The 19,770-nt window shown below is 47.0% G+C and overlaps 1 protein-coding gene across 1 annotated transcript in view; it reads right to left on the bottom strand.

The window, feature by feature from the left end:
* Nucleotides 1-3,850, bottom strand: part of prrt1 (proline-rich transmembrane protein 1) — a 33,035-nt gene extending 29,185 nt beyond the window's left edge. Inside the window, exon 1 of the mRNA XM_067973894.1 lies at nucleotides 3,737-3,850. Within this exon, the coding sequence (XP_067829995.1) occupies nucleotides 3,737-3,755 (19 nt within the window). The 5' untranslated portion in view covers nucleotides 3,756-3,850. The remainder of the gene's footprint in view (nucleotides 1-3,736) is intronic.
* Nucleotides 3,851-19,770: the final 15,920 nt, after the last annotated feature.

Below are 19,770 nucleotides of genomic sequence, written 5' to 3'. Positions count from 1 at the left end.
AACTCTCTATCTGTGTCTCTACAATATACCCCTATCAGTATCTATCTGAACTCTCTATCTGTGTCTCTACAATATACCCCTATCAGTATCTATCTGAACTCTCTATCTGTGTCTCTACAATATACCCCTATCTGTATCTATCTGAACTCTCTATCTGTGTCTCTACAATATACCCCTATCAGTATCTATCTGAACTCTATCTTTCTATCTCTGTAGTATATTCCTATTGAAAGTTTGTGGGGTGAAACTGGACCTTGGGCAGGGACGCAAAACGGGTAAAATCGCATCGGCCGTTCGTCATACGCTTGACTTTAATAGAATTGAATATCAGGGGTGTGTTCTAATGGGCGGTGAATGTGATTCCAGCTGTTTTGTGTCCCGCCCAATGTCGAATTTCACGCCCCGTCTCTATCTATCTTTCTGCAATGTACCTTGTATTTCTATCCATTTCTATCTAAACTCTGTCTTTATTTTTCTCTGGGAGTGAGTTACTTCGGCGAGAACACAAAGTGGGTGTTAGCGAATCAGCAAGGCTTTCTTACACTCTGCACCGACTTTTTTTCTAATGAAGTCAATGGAAAAGAAAATGAGAAGGTTTCTATAACGGGAGGGCGATCCACAACGGCAGTACCGGGCGGTATCTTAAAAATCTACTCCTATATCCCTATCTAAAGCCTGTCGGTCTCTCTCTCTCTATGTCTGTCTTTCTGCAGTATATCCCTATCTGTGTCTATCTCTGTCTATGCAGTATATCACTATCTGTATCTATCTAAAGTCTGTGTCTATCTGTCTATCTGTCTATGCAGTATATCACTATCTGTATCTATCTAAAGTCTGTGTCTATCTGTCTATGCAGTATATCACTATCTGTATCTATCTAAAGTCTGTGTCTATCTGTCTATGCAGTATATCACTATCTGTATCTATCTAAAGTCTGTGTCTATCTGTCTATGCAGTATATCACTATCTGTATCTATCTAAAGTCTGTGTCTATCTGTCTATGCAGTATATCACTATCTGTATCTATCTAAAGTCTGTGTCTATCTGTCTATGCAGTATATCACTATCTGTATCTATCTAAAGTCTGTGTCTATCTGTCTATGCAGTATATCACTATCTGTATCTATCTAAAGTCTGTGTCTATCTGTCTATGCAGTATATCTCTATCTGTATCTATCTAAAGTCTGTGTCTATCTGTCTATCTGTCTATGCAGTATATCACTATCTGTATCTATCTAAAGTCTGTGTCTATCTGTCTATGCAGTATATCTCTATCTGTATCTATCTAAACTTTGCCTCTAGCTCTGAGCCTTTCTCTATCTTACACTGACCTCCCTTTTAATAAACCCATCCATGTTGGGGAGGGCTTGTTATTCACATCCGCTCTGTGTCAGATTGTAGCTTCGGGCCGGTTTCGACATGACTGCATCCCTGCATCAAAATGCAGATGTCAGACCTGCACCAATAAATTTCCATTACCAAAAACATTGTCTACCGGATTTAACAGCAGCGTAAATACTGAATTACAGTGCAAAAAGGGATTATGAAAATGAGAAACCTAGACGTACCGAGAAATGGGATTTAATTCCCCCAAACGCCGTGCCTAGCAATTAAACTCTGCATATTGCTTTAAAAATGATTCGTGTCTGGGTGTGAAATTCCTTTGTCCGCTTTTTTTTAAATCAGAGTTGTTAATCCAGTTACTGTAATATTCAAAGGGCCTAATTTTAGTGAACTGGAGAATAAATGTTCACTTGAAACAGCAGAGCCACAGAAATGGTCAATTTGTAAACAAGAAAATCCTCAAATTACATAAACTTCTTAAATTAAGAGGGAAAGAGGAGGGATCGTCCTGTCCATTACCAGAGCTGTCACATTCCATTAATGCTGGGATCAGAGAGGAGGTGAAGACCCTGCTTTGGGGCGTTTGACAGAACGTCCCATCCTTCCCACAGCCCAAATCCCACCCAGACAGGGACTACACTTTGCTTTTCGAGTCGGGCTCCTCTCCTGATAGACCCTTCTTCTCAGAATGTGCTGCGGGGGAAAGCCTTGTCAGTTCCTGGGCAAGGAAGGGGGGGGAGGGAGGAGAGGGGGGAGAGGGGGAGTGGGAGGAGAGGGGGAGTGGGAGAGGGAGGAGAGGGGGAGTGGGAGGAGAGGGAGGAGTGGGGAGAGGGAGGAGTGGGGAGAGGGAGGAGTGGGGAGAGGGAGGAGTGGGGGAGTGGGAGGAGAGGGGGAGTGGGAGAGGGAGGAGAGGGGGAGTGGGAGGAGATGGGGAGTGGGAGGAGAGGGGAGGGGGAGGAGAGGGGAGGGGGAGTGGGAGTGGGAGAGGGAGGAGAGGGGGAGTGGGAGTGGGGGAGGGAGGAGAGGGGGAGTGGGAGTGGGGGAGGGAGGAGAGGGGGAGTGGGAGAGGGAGGAGAGAGGAGAGAGGGAGGAGAGAGGGAGGAGAGAGGGAGAAGAGGGTCAGGGGAGAGGGAGGAGAGGGTCAGGGGAGAGGGAGGAGAGGGTCAGGGGAGAGGGAGGAGAGGGTCAGGGGAGAGGGAGGAGAGGGTCAGGGGAGAGGGAGGAGAGGGTCAGGGGAGAGGGAGGAGAGGGTCAGGGGAGAGGGAGGAGAGGGTCAGGGGAGAGGGAGGAGAGGGTCAGGGGAGAGGGAGGAGAGGGTCAGGGGAGAGGGAGGAGAGGGTCAGAGGAGAGGGTCAGGGGAAAGGGTCAGGGGAAAGGGTCAGGGGAGAGGGAGGAGAGGGTCAGGGGAGAGAGAGGAGAGGGTCAGGGGAGAGAGAGGAGAGGGTCAGGGGAGAGAGAGGAGAGGGTCAGGGGAGAGAGAGGAGAGGGTCAGGGGAGAGAGAGGAGAGGGTCAGGGGAGAGAGAGGAGAGGGTCAGGGGAGAGAGAGGAGAGGGTCAGGGGAGAGAGAGGAGAGGGTCAGGGGAGAGAGAGGAGAGGGTCAGGGGAGAGGGAGGAGAGGGTCAGGGGAAGAGGGAGGAGAGGGTCAGGGGAAGAGGGAGGAGAGGGTCAGGGGAAGAGGGAGGAGAGGGTCGGGGAAGAGGGAGGAGAGGGTCAGGGGAGAGAGAGGAAAGGGTCAGGGGAGAGAGAGGAGAGGGTCAGGGGAGAGAGAGGAGAGGGTCAGGGGAGAGGGGGAGGGGTGGGCCAATGACCGATTGGGCTTTGAAGAGGCACACGTCCTGTCCAGCCAATCTCACAGCAGCACTGACCATGAAGAAGCTTGTGTGCCCTGTACCGTTACCCGTCCTCTGCACCGAGAGAGGGAGCGGAGACGGAGAGATCGCAAGAGAGAAAAGCAGCTGGACATAAATGCAAGCAGCACCACTGGTGTCTCTGAAAAACTTCGCCATGGAGATTAAACAGCCAGCTTGTAACCAATGCCGATCTACAGCCAATGAGAAAGGAACGATACAGGAAAACAGAACATTAGTCACTGTACAGCAAGGAGGCACGTGTCCCACTAAACGCCAACTCACTCCCGCTGGGTCCTGGTAATCCCAGAACATCAACATGCTCATTTTCATCAAAACGTTAATGGTAGTTGCAATAATAATACGATTAACAACATGTTGCTTTGATGGATGATTCGCATTTTTAAAATGTCACATAATTGGGAGCGTTCCTTTAATAATCTCTCCGCACATCTGACCCCAGCAATACATCCAAACCGAAACCACTAATCTGGGTTTCTGGCACAGCCAGCGTCACTGCAATCATAAGGGAAAACAATTTTACCTGTTTTTTCAGTAGACATGGTCTTTCTGTTAAAACAAAACAAAAACACTGGAAGCCTCACATTTGTTGAAACAGAGAAGAAGAAAAAAAAAAGAATCAATCTAAATTGATGAGACGAATTGCAGGAGTTCTTTTTTCTGCTCCCATCCCCTATCAGTTGGACTTGTGCAAAGTAGCTCTTTCAAGCTAACCTGGCAATGTATCTTTAGTCTCTTCCTCCTCCTCCTCGTTGCTCAGTGGTGCTGAAAGCACAAGGGCACATCCCCCCTGTGGTCAATCCCCCCTTCTGATTGCTCCGTTGCCACATCAATCACCGACATTAATCTTTTCCAGCAAGGGTTGTTCAGCTCCTATTGGTTACTTTGTGCCAGCTGGCTCCTTTAACCCTTTGCCTGCCCAGCAGTGATGGCACAAACTTGTGGCTTTTGTGTGGAATTTCCTTCAACTGATGTTCTGAGCAACACACCGAGCTCGATCAGTCAGCCCCGCCAATGGTCACTCTTTAGGACTGACAATTACCCATCTGGGTTTGCAAACTATTTCAGCGTGAATCACTTAAACATAACGATAACTGCATAGCCTAGGAATTACTGAGGACCGATATCAGCGCAATGCTTGATGCCTTTACGCGACATTCCTCCATGTATTATTTTAGCAACAACAACAACTACTTGCATTTATTTAGTGCCTTTAACGTAGTGAAACACCCCAAGGCGCTTCACAGGAGGAGAGAGAGAGGCGGAGAGGTTTAGGGAGGAAATTCCAGAGCTGAAGCCACGGCCGCCAATGGCGGAGTGATTAAAACCAGGGGATTCGCAAGAGGCCAGAATTGGAGGAACGCAGAGATCTCGGAGGGTTGTAGGGCTGGAGGAGGGTTGTAGGGCTGGAGGAGGGTTGTAGGGCTGGAGGAGGTTACGGAATTAGGAAGGTTTTGACCCATTTAAAATAAGTTGATTAACGACTGCGTTACGATGCCAGACTGAGGAATGTCGTGCGAATGTTTGCTAATAAAAGTCACAAGAACTTCTAGGCTCAAAAATAATGGGTTTGTAATCTGTGTCACTTCAATCATAAATGTCCCCTCTATCATCTCCCTGATGTTGACAACCCATTCATGCAATTATTGCTATTTGCAATCAGCCACCGGCCTGTTGCTCGTGGACAGTGTTAACCCTTTCACACATCGATTCCCGTTTGGATGATACTTTCACCTGCAGATCAGGTAAGATTGACCCTAGGACCCATTGCTTCTCTTTCATGGTTGGTCACTCTCCAGCCTGTTCTTCACAGAGACCATTAACCCCTTGGTGTACCTATTCCTGCTGACGGCTAGCTACTGGGATAGATTGTCGTCTACACCAGTGGAATGAAAGTCAGTTGGGTTCCATAAAGGACGTGTGATCTGATGGGCTTATCATGTTCACCATCTTCTTCTAGTTTACTGTTTCACCCAGCCTGCCCGCCATGCCCTTATTTTCCCATTCAGGTCATGGCACTGGCCTCGCCTGTAGCCAGCAGAGTGGTTTCAATTTGCTGTCAGATATTCCAGGCCACAAGATTCCTCGGGTTGGGAGTGTGGTTCCAGAAGAACCGGCATGTGTGCAAGGGGCCAGAATTTGGCACAGGAACCCAGTTCTGCTCAATCACTGCCTCTGTTTTTCTAATACTAGGAAATTCCGATGGGCCATGTCCTCATCTTCCATCATGGTGTCACTCAACGAGACGGGACTGATGGGATTATTCAATAGTTATTGCATTGAAAGCTGGTCTGGATTAGAAATGGTTTAGCAGGAGTTGTGTGCCAATAGATGCATGGTCTGACTCCAGACCTGGCTCCAAATAGCTGCCTCCAGGTTGATTAAAGCACTTACAGTATCTATTGCCTTGTGAATTAATTTGCTTTCTGTCCTCTAAATGTTACTAATGTTTTACAGTATGAAGAGTTCAGCTCTGGACCTGAGGTTGATTAATGTACTTAGCCGATACATTTATCATTTAATGGGCTCTGTCGGCCTTAGTCCAGAAAGGACTATGATTAGAGTGCATCGCTGTGTTGGTTCTGTTCAGGCGCAGAGGCATTAGGTTGATTAAACCAACCAGCAGTATCTCAGATCACCTAGAGCATCCCTTTAATGAGAAATCTTTTTAATACATTCACTCCAGTTTCAACTGAGCTTTCTTGGATAAAGAGGTATTGGGCAGAATTTTGCACCGTTCCCAGAAATGGTCATTGGTGCATTCCCAATTTCCCCCGTGCACTGGGATGTTCAGCCAATATTTGTGCTTTCACCTGGTCTTTACCTACCACTGATGCTTGGACCAATGTGATGCATGTGTTGCACAGGTCATTCCCTCAGATAGAAAAAGGGGCCTTACCAAGGCACTAATGCTTCTCTGACATGGTAAGGAAGCATGTTAGTCTTTAAACCGCTAAACGAAATCATGTTCTCTGCACTCAGAAAGGAGTTCATACATCGAAAGATTTAAGAACATTAGAGTAAGTTCAGGGCAATAAAAGTACCATTTCGCCAAATAAATTTACCTCTCTCGCATTTCAACTCACCTAGGCAACCAGCTCAGGATCCAACTCACCCAGTCCGGCGTCACGCCCACCCAGTCCGGCGCCACGCCCACCCAGTCCGGCGCCACGCCCACCCAGTCCGGCGCCACGCCCACCCACCCAGTCCGGCGCCACTCACGCCCACCCAGTCCAGCGTCACGCCCACCCAGTCCGGCATCACGCCCACCCAGTCCGGCGCCACGCCCACCCAGTCCGGCGTCACGCCCAACACAACATCCAAATAACCAATGGATCTTTATCTCCTCACTTAGAGTCCATTACCTTACCTGGTAAATCATTGAAAGCACTCATCACCCTTTAACTATATCTGTCATTACTATCTCTGCCCAATCGCATAAGTGGTGAGAGTTAATCCCTAGAGTGTCCAAGCCACATTGTCACTGGTCAAAACACATTTCCATGAAGAACTCATTCATGTAAAATGATGGTTTCCACCAACAGCCATTTTTAGACCATTTCCTCATTGACAGTACAATCAGGAAACCTGTACAGGAATGAACTGTGACGCACAGGTCCAGATGTCACCTGCCATTCGAAATTCTTCCCACCTGCCTGCTGTCGGTATTCAGCATTTTATACCTTGCAAACCTTTAAAGTCTCATCTGAAAGATGGCACCTCTGACAGTGCAGCATTCCCTCAGAACTGAAGTGTCAGCCTGGATTATGATTATCAAGTCTCTGGAGTAGGGCTTGAACCACAACCTTCTGATGCTTGCTACCCAGGCCGACACTGTCAAGACTAAATAGCCCCAGTTTCTCCACTCCCCCCTGACAGTGCTCTCAGGCTGAGGGTGGGCCTCGAGTCACTTCTCTGTACCTCTTCCAGCAATTGAGTGCTCCCTTGTGTCTCTGCAGCCGAAGGTGAACTTTTTCTTTCCTTCAGACATTTCCAGGTCTTGTAAATAACTTCTAACTGCCCACCTGAAATGGGCTAATTCAGCAGTGTGTGTGGATCGAACCTGAGACTTCCTGCTCTGTATAACTAAAGACCAAACTGGGTGATTCATTTACTCTTTATGCCATTGGGAGAGCAAACAGCTCTTGTTTCTTTGAATCTTTAACGTGTAATTATTTCAAATATGCCCTTTTATCACCATGGGCTGTTGGTGAGTTCAATCTGCTTTTCCCATACCAACCATTTTGAGTTTTGTTGCTGGACATGGAGGATAAAATGTTGGGTTTCTCGTGACTGCAGCATCCCATATTTCACAAGACTTTTGTTGGATACGTGGTTGCCTTGGTTCAGTTGGTAGCACACTTGCTTCTGAGTCAGAAGGCTTTGGGTTCCAGTCCCACTCCGGAGACTTGAGTCCTGGTGCTGTTCAGGCACAGTGCACCCGAAGTTTGCTGGGCCTGGCTTGGTAGGCCGGACCTTTAATATGACCTGGTCACACTCCCCAGCGCAGGTTGAGCCTTGCACTGGGAAACGGAGCTGGAAGGACAAGTGAGCTTGGAGAGCCTTCTGGCTGCTGTTGGCCTAGGGAATGACTTGCAGATTTAACAAAAAATTGTCACTTGCCTTCGAGCCTGTCTTCAGTTTGTTGTCGGACCCCCTCAGACTCTGAGGAAACTCTTGGCGCAAACACTACGACCACGTTCTTGGGTGCCCCTATGCTTGGGTGGCCCCTGACCGCGAGCTGGAGAAAGAGATGCAGGAGGCTGGGAAGGACCACTTTCCACCTCAATAACAGAGGTGCCTATTACACATGGAGGTCTGGCCTTGCCCCTCAAGGGAAGCCGGGCAATCCCAGAGCAGCTTAAAAGGGGCAGAGACCAGGCATATGATGTAATAGTGTGAGAGGGCACCTGTTGATGATGTACTGGTGTGAGAGGTCACCTGTTGATGATGTAATAGTGTGAGAGGGCACCTGTTGATGATGTAATGGTGTGACAGATATTGCCTGTTGATGGTGTAATGGTGTGACAGATATTGCCTGTTGGTGTAATGGTGTGACAGACATTGCCTGTTGATGTGTAATGGTGTGACAGACATTGCCTGTTGATGTAATGGTGTGACAGACATTGCCTGTTGATGATGTAATGGTGTGACAGATATTGCCTGTTGGTGTAATGGTGTGACAGACATTGCCTGGTGATGTGTAATGGTGTGACAGATATTGCCTGTTGGTGTAATGGTGTGACAGACATTGCCTGGTGATGTGTAATGGTGTGACAGATATTGCCTGTTGGTGTAATGGTGTGACAGACATTGCCTGTTGATGATGTAATGGTGTGACAGACATTGCCTGTTGATGATGTAATGGTGTGACAGATATTGCCTGTTGATGGTGTAATGGTGTGACAGATATTGCCTGTTGATGTAATGGTGTGACAGACATTGCCTGGTGATGTGTAATGGTGTGACAGACATTGCCTGTTGATGATGTAATGGTGTGACAGACATTGCCTGTTGATGGTGTAATGGTGTGACAGACATTGCCTGTTGGTGTAATGGTGTGACAGACATTACCTGTTGATGTGTAATGGTGTGACAGACATTACCTGTTGATGTGTAATGGTGTGAGGTTATCTATTGATTAATGTTGTCATGGGCAATTTCCTGTGGGTTTGCCAATGCGACCTCAGCAGGCCATCATTGATTCCTTAAAGTGATGCTGTGCTATAATTGGCTTGGTTGGCATTGGAATTGCTAATCCTGTGATTCCCAATTAAAATGGATCATTAATTTTGTATTTTTTTTTCATTTTTCTAAACTTATTTCTAACAGTAGCAGGAATGGGGGTGAGGAAAGAGAGGGCAGAACTTTTCAGAAATTACATGCCACAGGGTATGTTTGTTGTGGAAAATGGAACCGTGTTACTCCAATGCGATGGGGGCCACTCATTCGAGGCTGAAGTGAAGGTATAAAGTTGGGGCAGAGTTGAGGAGTATTACTCTGTGTGTAGCTGTGACTGGGATCGTCCTATACCTGATCTGGCAGTGCTTGATGCTGACACTATTAGCCAAGATTAAAAAGCATTCCATTCCCAACACTGGCATTTCTCATCATTGTGTTGGCAAAACTATCTCTATAATACAACAGAATTGGTTTGTGTTCATTTTAAACCATCTCATTGGTCAACAGTCACCAACTAACCTTTCCCAATGAGTGACACTTTCTACCTATCCCATTGGCCAATGTGACTTTTAAACTCTTAAGTGATGCTTTCAAGCTATCCAATTGGCCGACAGCGATCACAGAACCATTCTATTTGTGGCGCATCCCATCAATCTCATTGGCTGCTGCTAAGCACGTGATTGTTTTGCTTTTGATTGACTGGAGTCTGGACCAAAAGGTGGGCCCAGATAGATTTAGAAGTTCAGTGGGTTTTAGTTTACATGGCGACGGTTCATTAGCCCCCTGTCAACTAAATGACTGCTTCCGTGGAAACGATTGTTTGGGCACAATGATTGGTCTGTGGAAACAACGATTGAATAATCTCATCTGTCATTGGTCCCTGGTTACCATGTAACCATAACAAAGAATGACATGACCATGACCAAGTGACATGACGGGACAGATTCAACTAATTTCTCGGGTTAAAAGATGGGTTCTAGTGTATCATAGTTGGTACAGCACAGAAGGAGGCCATTTGGCCCATCCGGCTCTTTGAAAGAGCTATCCAATTAGTCCCACTCCCCTGCTCCTTCCCCGTAGCCCTGTAAATATTTTCCCTTCAAGTATTTGTCCAATTCCCTTTTGAAAGTTATTATTGAATCTGCTTCCATCCCCTTTCAGACAGCGCATTCCAGATCAGAACAACTCGCTGCGTAAAAAATGTTCCCTCATGTTGCCTCTTTTGCCGATCACCTTAAATCTGTGTCCTCTGGTTACTGACCCTCCTGCCACTGGAAACAATTTCTCCTTATTTACTCTATCGAAACCGTTCATGATTTTGAACACCTCGATCAAATATAAATAGAATATAAAATGGGACGGAAGGGTTCAACATTTTCTTCCCATTTATTATAAAATAAAAATGTGGTTATAGGCAGCTGAGCAATGGAATAGCAGGAGATATATAGAACATATCTATAATATATTACAAAGTCTTGTGTATAGCACACAATTCCTATAAGCGTCACACTTACTTCCTGTCACACTTTGGCCGTCACACTTCAGACTTTCTCGTATTCTCTAACTCCCCACGAGCAATGCCATGGGAGATTGCCGAGTAACACAGTAACTATACCTTTATTAGATTGTCGATTGTGAGCAGGCGCCACAGGAGGTCGACTAGTGTAAGAAAAAGAAGTAAACAGTGAGGGTGTATCTTTCAGCGAGAGGTGTTGTAAATGTACTGCTCCTCTGCGTTTTACACTGGAATGAACAGGCAGGACACCAGAGTGATAAATGGTACAAATTGTTAACTTTTTATTTTGACTGTTCCTGAAGTCAGAATCCACTGCAATTCAACACTTTGTCTTTACTTGTATTCATCTGTCCATTCACCAAATGCGACTTGTCTCATTCTCAGGATCAGACACATACGTGTGTAGGCACGCACGCACACATATACACGCACGCACACATATACACGCACACACACACACACACACACACACACATACACAGATAGGGAGCGCTGAGATGGTTAGTCCTTTTGGGCCTCCCTTGTAAAGGAAAATAATAGCAAGCAGATTTTTCCTGGCCGTGTCTGGGTCGATTGGATCACCCGGGCGGAGTGAATACAGGAAAATCAGGCAGGAAGGAGCGCTCATCCCAATCGGCCAGATAAGCGGGCAGGAGTGCGCTCAATTTTCCTTGTGTTGGCTGCGCCCAGGCGATCCAATAGTCCCTGACAAAAGGGGTCAGGACAATCTGCCCCAAATGTGGGAGGATAACATTTGAGTGCTGTCACAACTCAAATACTGAGGGTATGGGGAGAGATTTTCTCAGCAAATTTCCTGGTTGTGTGACTTACTGGTGTGAGCAATGGAGCTGAGTGCTCCCGTATAATCTGCGTTTATGTTTCTGAGCTCTACAAACCCCAAACTGGTTTTGCGGTTCCTCCCCGCTGTGTTCCTTTTAGAGTTTAGCTTCTAGTTTTTTTCCCCCAGTCCCGACCTCTGATTTTTTTCCCCTGCCTATCATTAAGCCGTCGACTTTTGCCGGGTTGCAGTGAGTGTGAGCAGGCTATTCGAACAAATGGGACATCGTAGCTGAGTCCAACCCTAGTCTTAACTAACGCGCACACCTTCCAGCGGAGATCGCTGGATAATAATCAGGGACGGGAAGGCTTGGCCGATCTTTTCTCCCCCTCCTCCCTTTCCGTGCGCTAGCACAGAACCTCTGAGCCTGATGGTAAATCTCACCCACAGTACCGCCGACTGGAAACAGTAATCGTGATTTGTAATTGTGGCTCTGTGAATATTGGTTTACGGACACTTAAAGCTCTCGTGCTCAACCCCTTTCTTGGCTATTTTTAAAAGTGCTGCTAACCCATCTTTATTTAAAAGTCTGCACCTTCCTTAAAAAAGGAATCCAGTGCAAATGTGCCGGACTGTCTCGCTCCGAAACTGCGGATTTTCGCATCTCCTCCTTCAACTCCCACATTCAGGAAGCTCAAGGTGGAAATGGGTCGAAAGCCAAATTGATTCAGAGCAGGAATGTGCACAACTGTTCAAGGTGGGATTATGAACTCAAGAGCTCTGTTATCTTGCTAGTCCTGTACCATAACCACTGCACTACCATCGCCATACTCTTAGTGGGGGTTAGGAGCAAATCTCCCGATTGCTCTGCTGACTGACTTAGGCAGTGACATCGAATCAGGGAGGTAAAGGTATTGAGCCAATTAGACCAGTAGAGTCCTTACTCCAACCTCTCAATTCTGCAAGGCCCAGCGGTGAGGATGCTACAATTGGCCAGATTGGCCCCCTGAGCTCGGGAGCTGGAAATAACAGAGTCAGGATTCCCACTTCTGATTGCTATCCGGTGACCCCCTGCTGTAGAGTGGACGCAGATAGGATCAGGCTTGGGGATGTGCTGCCCCCACCCACCCTCTCCCCTTACATAATACAATAACCTGATCACACCCATTGTTTAGGCTCCCACATAAAGAATGACAATCTGGACAGGATACCTGAGGGTTTCTGATAATCTGGAACCGTACCTGGCTCGATCCACTAACCCCCGTTTTACGCCCCCCCCCCCAACCCAAGTTGAATTTCCCCCCATCCCCCCTCCAAGGAGGAGTATCAAAGGGAGAAAAACGACAGGAGAAAACTGGAGAGAAATAAAACAAGAGGTTTCTCATCATCAACAACAACTTGCAATTGTCGAGTGCCTTTAACGGAGTAAGACGTCCCCACGCCACCTCCTCAGACGGTCCCGCCAATTATTTTTTGCTCTCACCGGTTTGGCGAGCCCAGCTCATCACGTGGGAAGTCTGGTGGCAACCGATAGAACATTCCCAAAGCCGCCACTGCTGCACCACGACATCTGGTGCTCGGCACTGCAGGTAGACACTTGGAGGCAAGTGGAACCAAGTCTCACTCGTCGGGGAGCTTGGGGCAAATCAGGTGCGGAGCCTCGACCCTGAGGAAGATGCGTCGGGAACTTGAGCAGATCCCATCGTTTCCCCAGTCTGCATTTCCCAGCAGCCAAGGCTCTGCACCAGGAGCACACAAGTGGAAAATTTACCCAATCAGTTGCTCTGGGTGCTGCTTTTAGGACACTGGTTAACTCATTCAAGTTAAATTCCTGTCCGAACCATTTCAACCCGTCTGAGGTTAAAAGCTCAAACTGTTTCCACGTACTTTCCTCTTAAAAATTAATCTAGATCCTCGCCTTTAAACGGGCAATAAGGGTTACGGAACCAAGGCGGGTAGATAGGGTTAAGATACAGATCAGCCGTGGTCTAATTGAATGGCGGAACAGGCTCGAGGGGCTGAATGGCCACCTCTTGTTCCTATGGTCGGCCTCGCTCTTTTTGATCCTAAATCTCGATCTTCACAGCTGGGCAAGTATAAGAATAGAAGTTAAACAACACGCCACAATTCTGGTACAGGGTACGGTGCAGTGGTTATGTTGGAGGACTAGAAATCTCAGCAGGCCTGGATTAATTAGATAGAAAATGAATTCAAATCCCACAGTTTGAGAATTTGAATTCAGTTTTTAAAAAATCTGGTAAAAGTCAACATGAAGCTGTAGGAGCTTCGTAAAATCCCAACTGGTTCACAATGTCCTTTAGGGAAGGAAACCTGCCGTCCTTACCCGGTCTGGGCCTATATGTGACTCCAGTCCCATCAATGTCCTTTAGGGAAGGAAACCTGCCGTCCTTACCCGGTCTGGGCCTATATGTGACTCCAGTCCCATCAATGTCCTTTAGGGAAGGAAACCTGCCGTCCTTACCCGGTCTGGGCCTATATGTGACTCCAGTCCCCCACCAATGTAGCTGACTCTTAACTTCCTTCTGAAGTGGCCTAGCAAGCCACTCAGTTGCATTAAACTGCCATGAAGGCACCCTCTCAGAGCAACTAGTGATGGGCAATAAATGCCGGCCTTGCCAGCGACGCCCACATCCCGAGAGTGAATTTTAAAAAAAAATGTGAAGTCCCACAATTTAAACACAAAGTGGGACTTCCAATTGGTAGGGATTATTCCGCTGAGAAAAATACTTTCAAAATAATCAGTTATAACAAAGTTTCACAACAGATTCAAAAAATATGTCGCCACCATCATTTTTGGCGTCGGTTTTTTGCTCACCACAAGAGAAAGAGAATTTGTTGATTGCAAACCGACAATTTGCAATGACCTACGACCTGTGACCTTTTGAGAATTACCATGGCATCTTTGGGTGGATTGGGAAAAATGGAAGGAGGTGACTTGAGTCTCAGTTTAGTCAATGATTACTGGGAATGAGGAGAGTGCCCCATCTGTTACTGTATCCGACATTATACCACCCACTAATTCAATTACCACTTTTATATTTTGATAGAAAACCAGTGTATCCTGTTCAGATTTTTCCAACGGGAGGGAAATTTGGCACTCAAAAGAGTTAAAGCCATTTTCGTTAGCGCGCGGCCAGAAGCCTGCCCCTCCCCCCAGTGAATGACAGGAACCTGCGGCCACATACCCACTCTTTCTGGGTACTGCAGGCATGGGATTTGAGCCCTACAAGGCACTGCGTCAACTGGACATGCTTGATCACTTAAAGAGACAACACAAATAATAATATTATTAAGAATGTATTCAGTTATGCCAAGAAATAAATACAGACAGATTCCGTCACTAGAAGCTCAGTGAAGGGGCACGAGCAAAGGAGGGATTAAATAACTGACCAGTTCAGCATCCTCCCCGCCATAGATTTCTAACGGTCTGACCCTTTAACATGTTGAAAGACTCCTCTGATGGTTAAAAGTGCCCCACATAGTGCGATACTGAGCCTTGGAGACTGGGAAAGCCTCAGATTCGATCCCCAATCTATGCTAAATTAATTGGTCTCACTTGTCTCAGTCCCCCTGGGTTGGATGGGTGGGAATTAGACAAAGAACGTGAGCCATGTGTGGATGTCAAGTGAGGACTGGATAGGCCTAGGATGTATGGCCCCTCTCCCCCCCCCCACTCCTCCTCGCCCCATCCCTTCCCCACCCTCTCATGTCCGGCAGAGTATCAGAGGGTGCCTATGGGACCATACTACAACATGAGTGCATCAGCATCTTTAAGAAAACTAGAGAACAAATAAATCTCGTCTTCAAGGGATCGCCTGATGAGCTGTAATTTTTATCCCCACGCTTTAATGTAGGGGTTGCCAACCCTCCAGGATTGTCCTGGAGTCTCCAGGAGTTAAGGATTAATCTCCTGGGCACTACTGCGAGCAAAAACCCAAGAGAAAAAACATTGGGGAGTTGTATGTTTCTTTTCTGCACTTTATTTGAACACTTTTGTTTATTGTTGTAATTATATTGCAGCCGTGGGGGGAGAAAAGGCTGTTTGGCCGGGCGGGGCAGTTGGAGACGAGCAGTCACCTCCAGGAATATGTCCTGCCAGAGTTGGCAACCCTACTTTAATGGCAACCCAGCTCAGTGATGTAGAGCAGGGGAACTCCCCATGGAGATACCCAATGTAGAGTATTACAGAGTCCGGTGTTTGTGAAAACAGACTACAGCCTTTCCTTCTTCGGAACCAGCAGTGACTCTAAAGGTTATCAGGGACGTATCCGCTGGCATAACATGTGGGTTTATTGCTGAATAGATTAGTGGCCCTCCATTGGCCAATGTCCATCATCATGGAAGCCCATCAAGAGCTGGGCCCAGGTACGTGTGTAAAAATAAAACTTTCCGAGGATTACAGTTAAGACCCACTGCGAAATAAACACAGGCCCGGAATTTCCTGAAAAACGTGTGGCAAAAATAACGACGTAATTACGGCGCAAAGCCGAATTTCAGCGCAAAAGGTTGAGGAAATTCAGGTATAAGTGACTTCCGTCCATTTTTACGCTACACTCGAATTGTGTTATGGCGGTTTCTTATGTTGCGATTCTCAGGAAATTCCGGCATAAATCGCCAGATCAGCATAAATTTCGGCACAGCTTGCCGGTTATGCCGTTTGAGGGAATTCTGGGCCACATTTCCTCCCAGACAGTTCGTCTATTGCTGACAGGCACTCAGCTTTTGTTCTGAACTATTCATGAATTATTACAAAGTGTAGCAGCACCACCTGCTGTTGGGAGGAGAAACAGATCTACGCCAACGCAAGAAAGGTTGTGATTTGCCGAATAATTAAAGTATCGACCTCCACGCCCATCCCTTTAAAGAGGCATGAAAAATGGAGGGTGGGGGCCTTTTTTTTAGCAAATTTGTAATGTGGCGGAATCTTGTTTCCAAACTGTGATTAAAGTACATCACGAGGATAGAGATAGTGGGGACAATTTTAACTTTGGCCAATAGTGTAAAACGGACAATATTGGGTAGGATCAGTTGACTTTAATGGAAATGAAAATCAGGGAGAGGTGTACAACAGGTGTCCAATCCGAAAACGTCCGTTTTACACCCAAAGTTAGAGTAACCCCCAGTAAGTGTACAAAAGCACAAAGGTCGCATGTTAAGCTACAGATGTACGTGGGCCAGGGGTTAAAGGTGCATTTTAATCTGGAAGTTAGGGCTTGAAATTTAATGCAAGTACAACAGTTCAGCCACTCAAAGATGGCGCAGGCCCTGCGATGACGATGGAAATGCTCACAAAGGTGCCTTTGGAAATTTGAAAGTGGACGCTCAAAGCAATAAAAGCTTTCGTTAAAGATACACAACTGGCAAAGCCTCAGATAACTTGACAGTACCTTCAGGCACTGAGTTTCTGCTCAGTTAAGTCGCTCAGACAGTTACAGCCCATTGCAGCCTCTGGTGTCTCTCTTTGTCACGCACGGTGGCTGCAGATAAGATGTAGCTTGCCAGCAGGCCCAAAATCACCCTGTCAACTTGACAGATCCAGGTGTGATGGGATGGTCCTTTTTAGCCAGTTCCACTGGTTGTCTGAGTGGCCTCCACTGGGACACTGAGAGATAGGGCGACTTAACCAACTAACCCTGAGGAGAAATTCAATGCGTGAAAGAAACTGTCAATTCTGCAAGTTCGCTGAGAAATTTCCGGCTGTATTTTTTAAAGAAAGATTTCCTTGTTTAAAGCTTCCATTTCCTACATTACAACAGTGACTACACTTCAAATGTGCTTCATTGGCTGTAAAGCACTTTGGTTGCGACTGGCGCTATAAAAATGCAAGTTCTTTCTTTCTTTCTCAGGGTCTGGGGAGTCTCTGAATGTGTTGTCAATCATCTCATTATTTCCCCCACAGACCAGGTCTGGATATTAACTCCAGCTCAAATATGAATAAATTGGATCCCTTATAATTCTATATCTTACGGTGTGAGAATCATTAATTCAGGTTTTAACGAATTGTTATCTTCACCAAAGTAGAATCAAAAGCTACAGTGCCCTGTCCCACCTGTCCCCCATACCTGGTTCTGGACTTGCCTAAAGGTGGCATACCCCAGGTACACAGTCCCCTACCTGCACCCCCACTCCTCCCTCCCCCACTCCTCCCTCCCCCGCCCCCCCCCCCCCGCAAAAATATCTACCCAGTTTAGTGCCCAAGCTAATAGTTTCGGACTAACAGCGTCTGTCTGTATTTAAACAAAACACATTTAATCAATCGGACAAAACATTCTCAGTCCCTTTATCGAAGCCAAGAACCAACAGAGGTAAATACAAGGCTATTATTTTGGCAAAACAGATTAACTGTTCATCTCGTCAGTGGTGATGGATGGAGGTCGAGTAGATGCGTAATGTCTGCAAACCAGGAGTGTAATCAGATCCGGAGTCCGGAGGATGGGGGGGGGGGGCGGGGGGAGGGCGGGGGGGTAGAGACGGGAGACGGGAGGCGGGGGGGGGGAAGGGAAGGGAAGGAGGAGTGGGGGAACGGGAGGGAAGGGGGTGGGGGTTGGGGACTGTGGTGCTTTGTTTCGAGGAATTCCTGCGGGGTAAACACCTGAAGTGCGGAGAAGGCCTCGGGCCTGCTGAGTCGGCAGCGAGTTACGGGTCCCACTCGTCATCGTCGTGGTGCTGGGCCGCTATGACGACCACCACGGTCAGGATGGCGCAGAGGACCATGGAGGCGATCCCCACGGCGAGGCTGATGAAGGAGAAGTTGCGGGCTTCGCGGGAGGCGATCTCCGCCGACAGCATGTCCCCCCGCGCGATGGCGGTCCGCACCTGTTTCACGGAGAAAGGCGGGGAGATGTTAGCCGTGCTGGGTAGACAAGGCTCTGAAACCTAGCCACAAAAAAAAATTAAGTTCAGTGGGGGGAAACCGTTCACTAGGGTTGCCAACTGTGGTCGGATGTATTCCTGGAGGATTTGTCACATGACGTCCTGCCTCCCACTGCTCTGCCCCCCATCATCCCGCCATTAGTGGCCCAACATGTCCATCCTCACCGCCCACCGCCATCCCAGGCCGATCGGAAAGCCAACAGGCTCTTCATGACTTAATTGTTTGATTCTTGACAGTCGAACAGTCTTTCTGCACCCAACTCCAACAGTTTTTATAACTAATCAACGCAAGTGTTCAAAGAAGATGAGAAAAAAGCCCATGATTTTTCTTTTTAACGCCCCTGTGATTTTTCTCCCCCGGGTGTTTTGCTCGCAGCAGTGTCCTAGAGATTAATCTTCAATTCCTGGAGACTCCAGGCCAATCCTGGAGGGGTTGGCAACACCCCCTAACACTCGTGTCAGGCGAATTCCGCACTTTGCAATTTCCCGTTCTGCTTTCGCAGCAGACTCCGGGAGTACTGAAACGGAAAGTCCCATGTGAAGTGCGGGAATGTGGGGGAGTCCAAAACTAGGGGCCATCAATATAAAATAGTTACTGATAAATCCAATCGGGAATTCAGGAGAAACTTCTTTACCCAGAGAGTGGTGGGAATGTGGAACTCGCTACCACAGGGAGTAGTTGAGGCAAATAGCGTAGATACATTTAAGGGGAAGCTGGATAAACACATGAGGGAGAAAGGAATAGAAGGATATGTTGATAGGGTGAGATGAAGAGGGGAGGGAGGAGGCTCGTGTGGAGCATGAACACTAGCATGGACCTGTTGGGCCGAACGGCCTGTTTCTGAGCTGTAAATTCTGTGTAATTCTATTTAATTTCTATGCAATACATGTGAAATGGCCCACATTTCTCAGCCTGTGCTCTTCCACAATCTGACTCGTTTCTCATGGCCACTCACTTTCCTGATCTTTACCCTTTACTTGGGGGAGGACAGCTGTCCAGGAAATTGGATATTTCTCCAATTTCGCACCCAGTGAAAGGATAAAGTCGATTTGAGAGGGTTGAAGGAATTTGGATTCAGAATAAGATTTGAAATTCGATTTTGATTTCGGATTTGGATTAGTAATCAGGGACGTTGATTAAGCTGTAAAAGAAAAAGCAGATGGGACCTAAGGTTTGATAAATAGAGGCATTGAGGTAAGGCTAAACCTTTAAAGATCAACTGGTTAGGCCTCATTTAGAATATTATGTCCAGTTCTGAGTGCGGTTCTGGTCGCTGGAGATTGCAACTATTGAAAGCGGCCAACCAGATGATTGAGGGGATGGAGGGATTGGATTATGAGGAGCAATTATGGAAATTGGGCCTGTTCTCACTGGAAAAGAGAAGGTTGAGAGGGGATATAATTGCTGATTTTGGGATTCTGAAAGGACTAGATAATGTAGGCCATGACAAGCTATGTCACCTCGTCCAGCACCGTAGAACCAGAGAACACGGCCTGGGCTTGAAGGGAGTAAATTCAAAACCATTCTGCATTATTTCAGTGAGCGAGTGGTCAATCTACTAGAGAGATAGTGGAAGCAGTTAGTAGTGATTTATTCAGAGGCAAATTAGAGAGATTTCGTTGGGAAAATAACATTTGGGATCTAGTATTATGTACTCAGTGCCATTTTTAAAACAATAAGCATTTT

This window comes from Heptranchias perlo, chromosome 39, assembly GCF_035084215.1.
Source record: "Heptranchias perlo isolate sHepPer1 chromosome 39, sHepPer1.hap1, whole genome shotgun sequence".
In the NCBI taxonomy this organism is placed as follows: domain Eukaryota; kingdom Metazoa; phylum Chordata; class Chondrichthyes; order Hexanchiformes; family Hexanchidae; genus Heptranchias; species Heptranchias perlo.
Note: the sequence above shows the minus strand (reverse complement) of the source record. Positions and strands in the feature narration are given on the sequence as shown.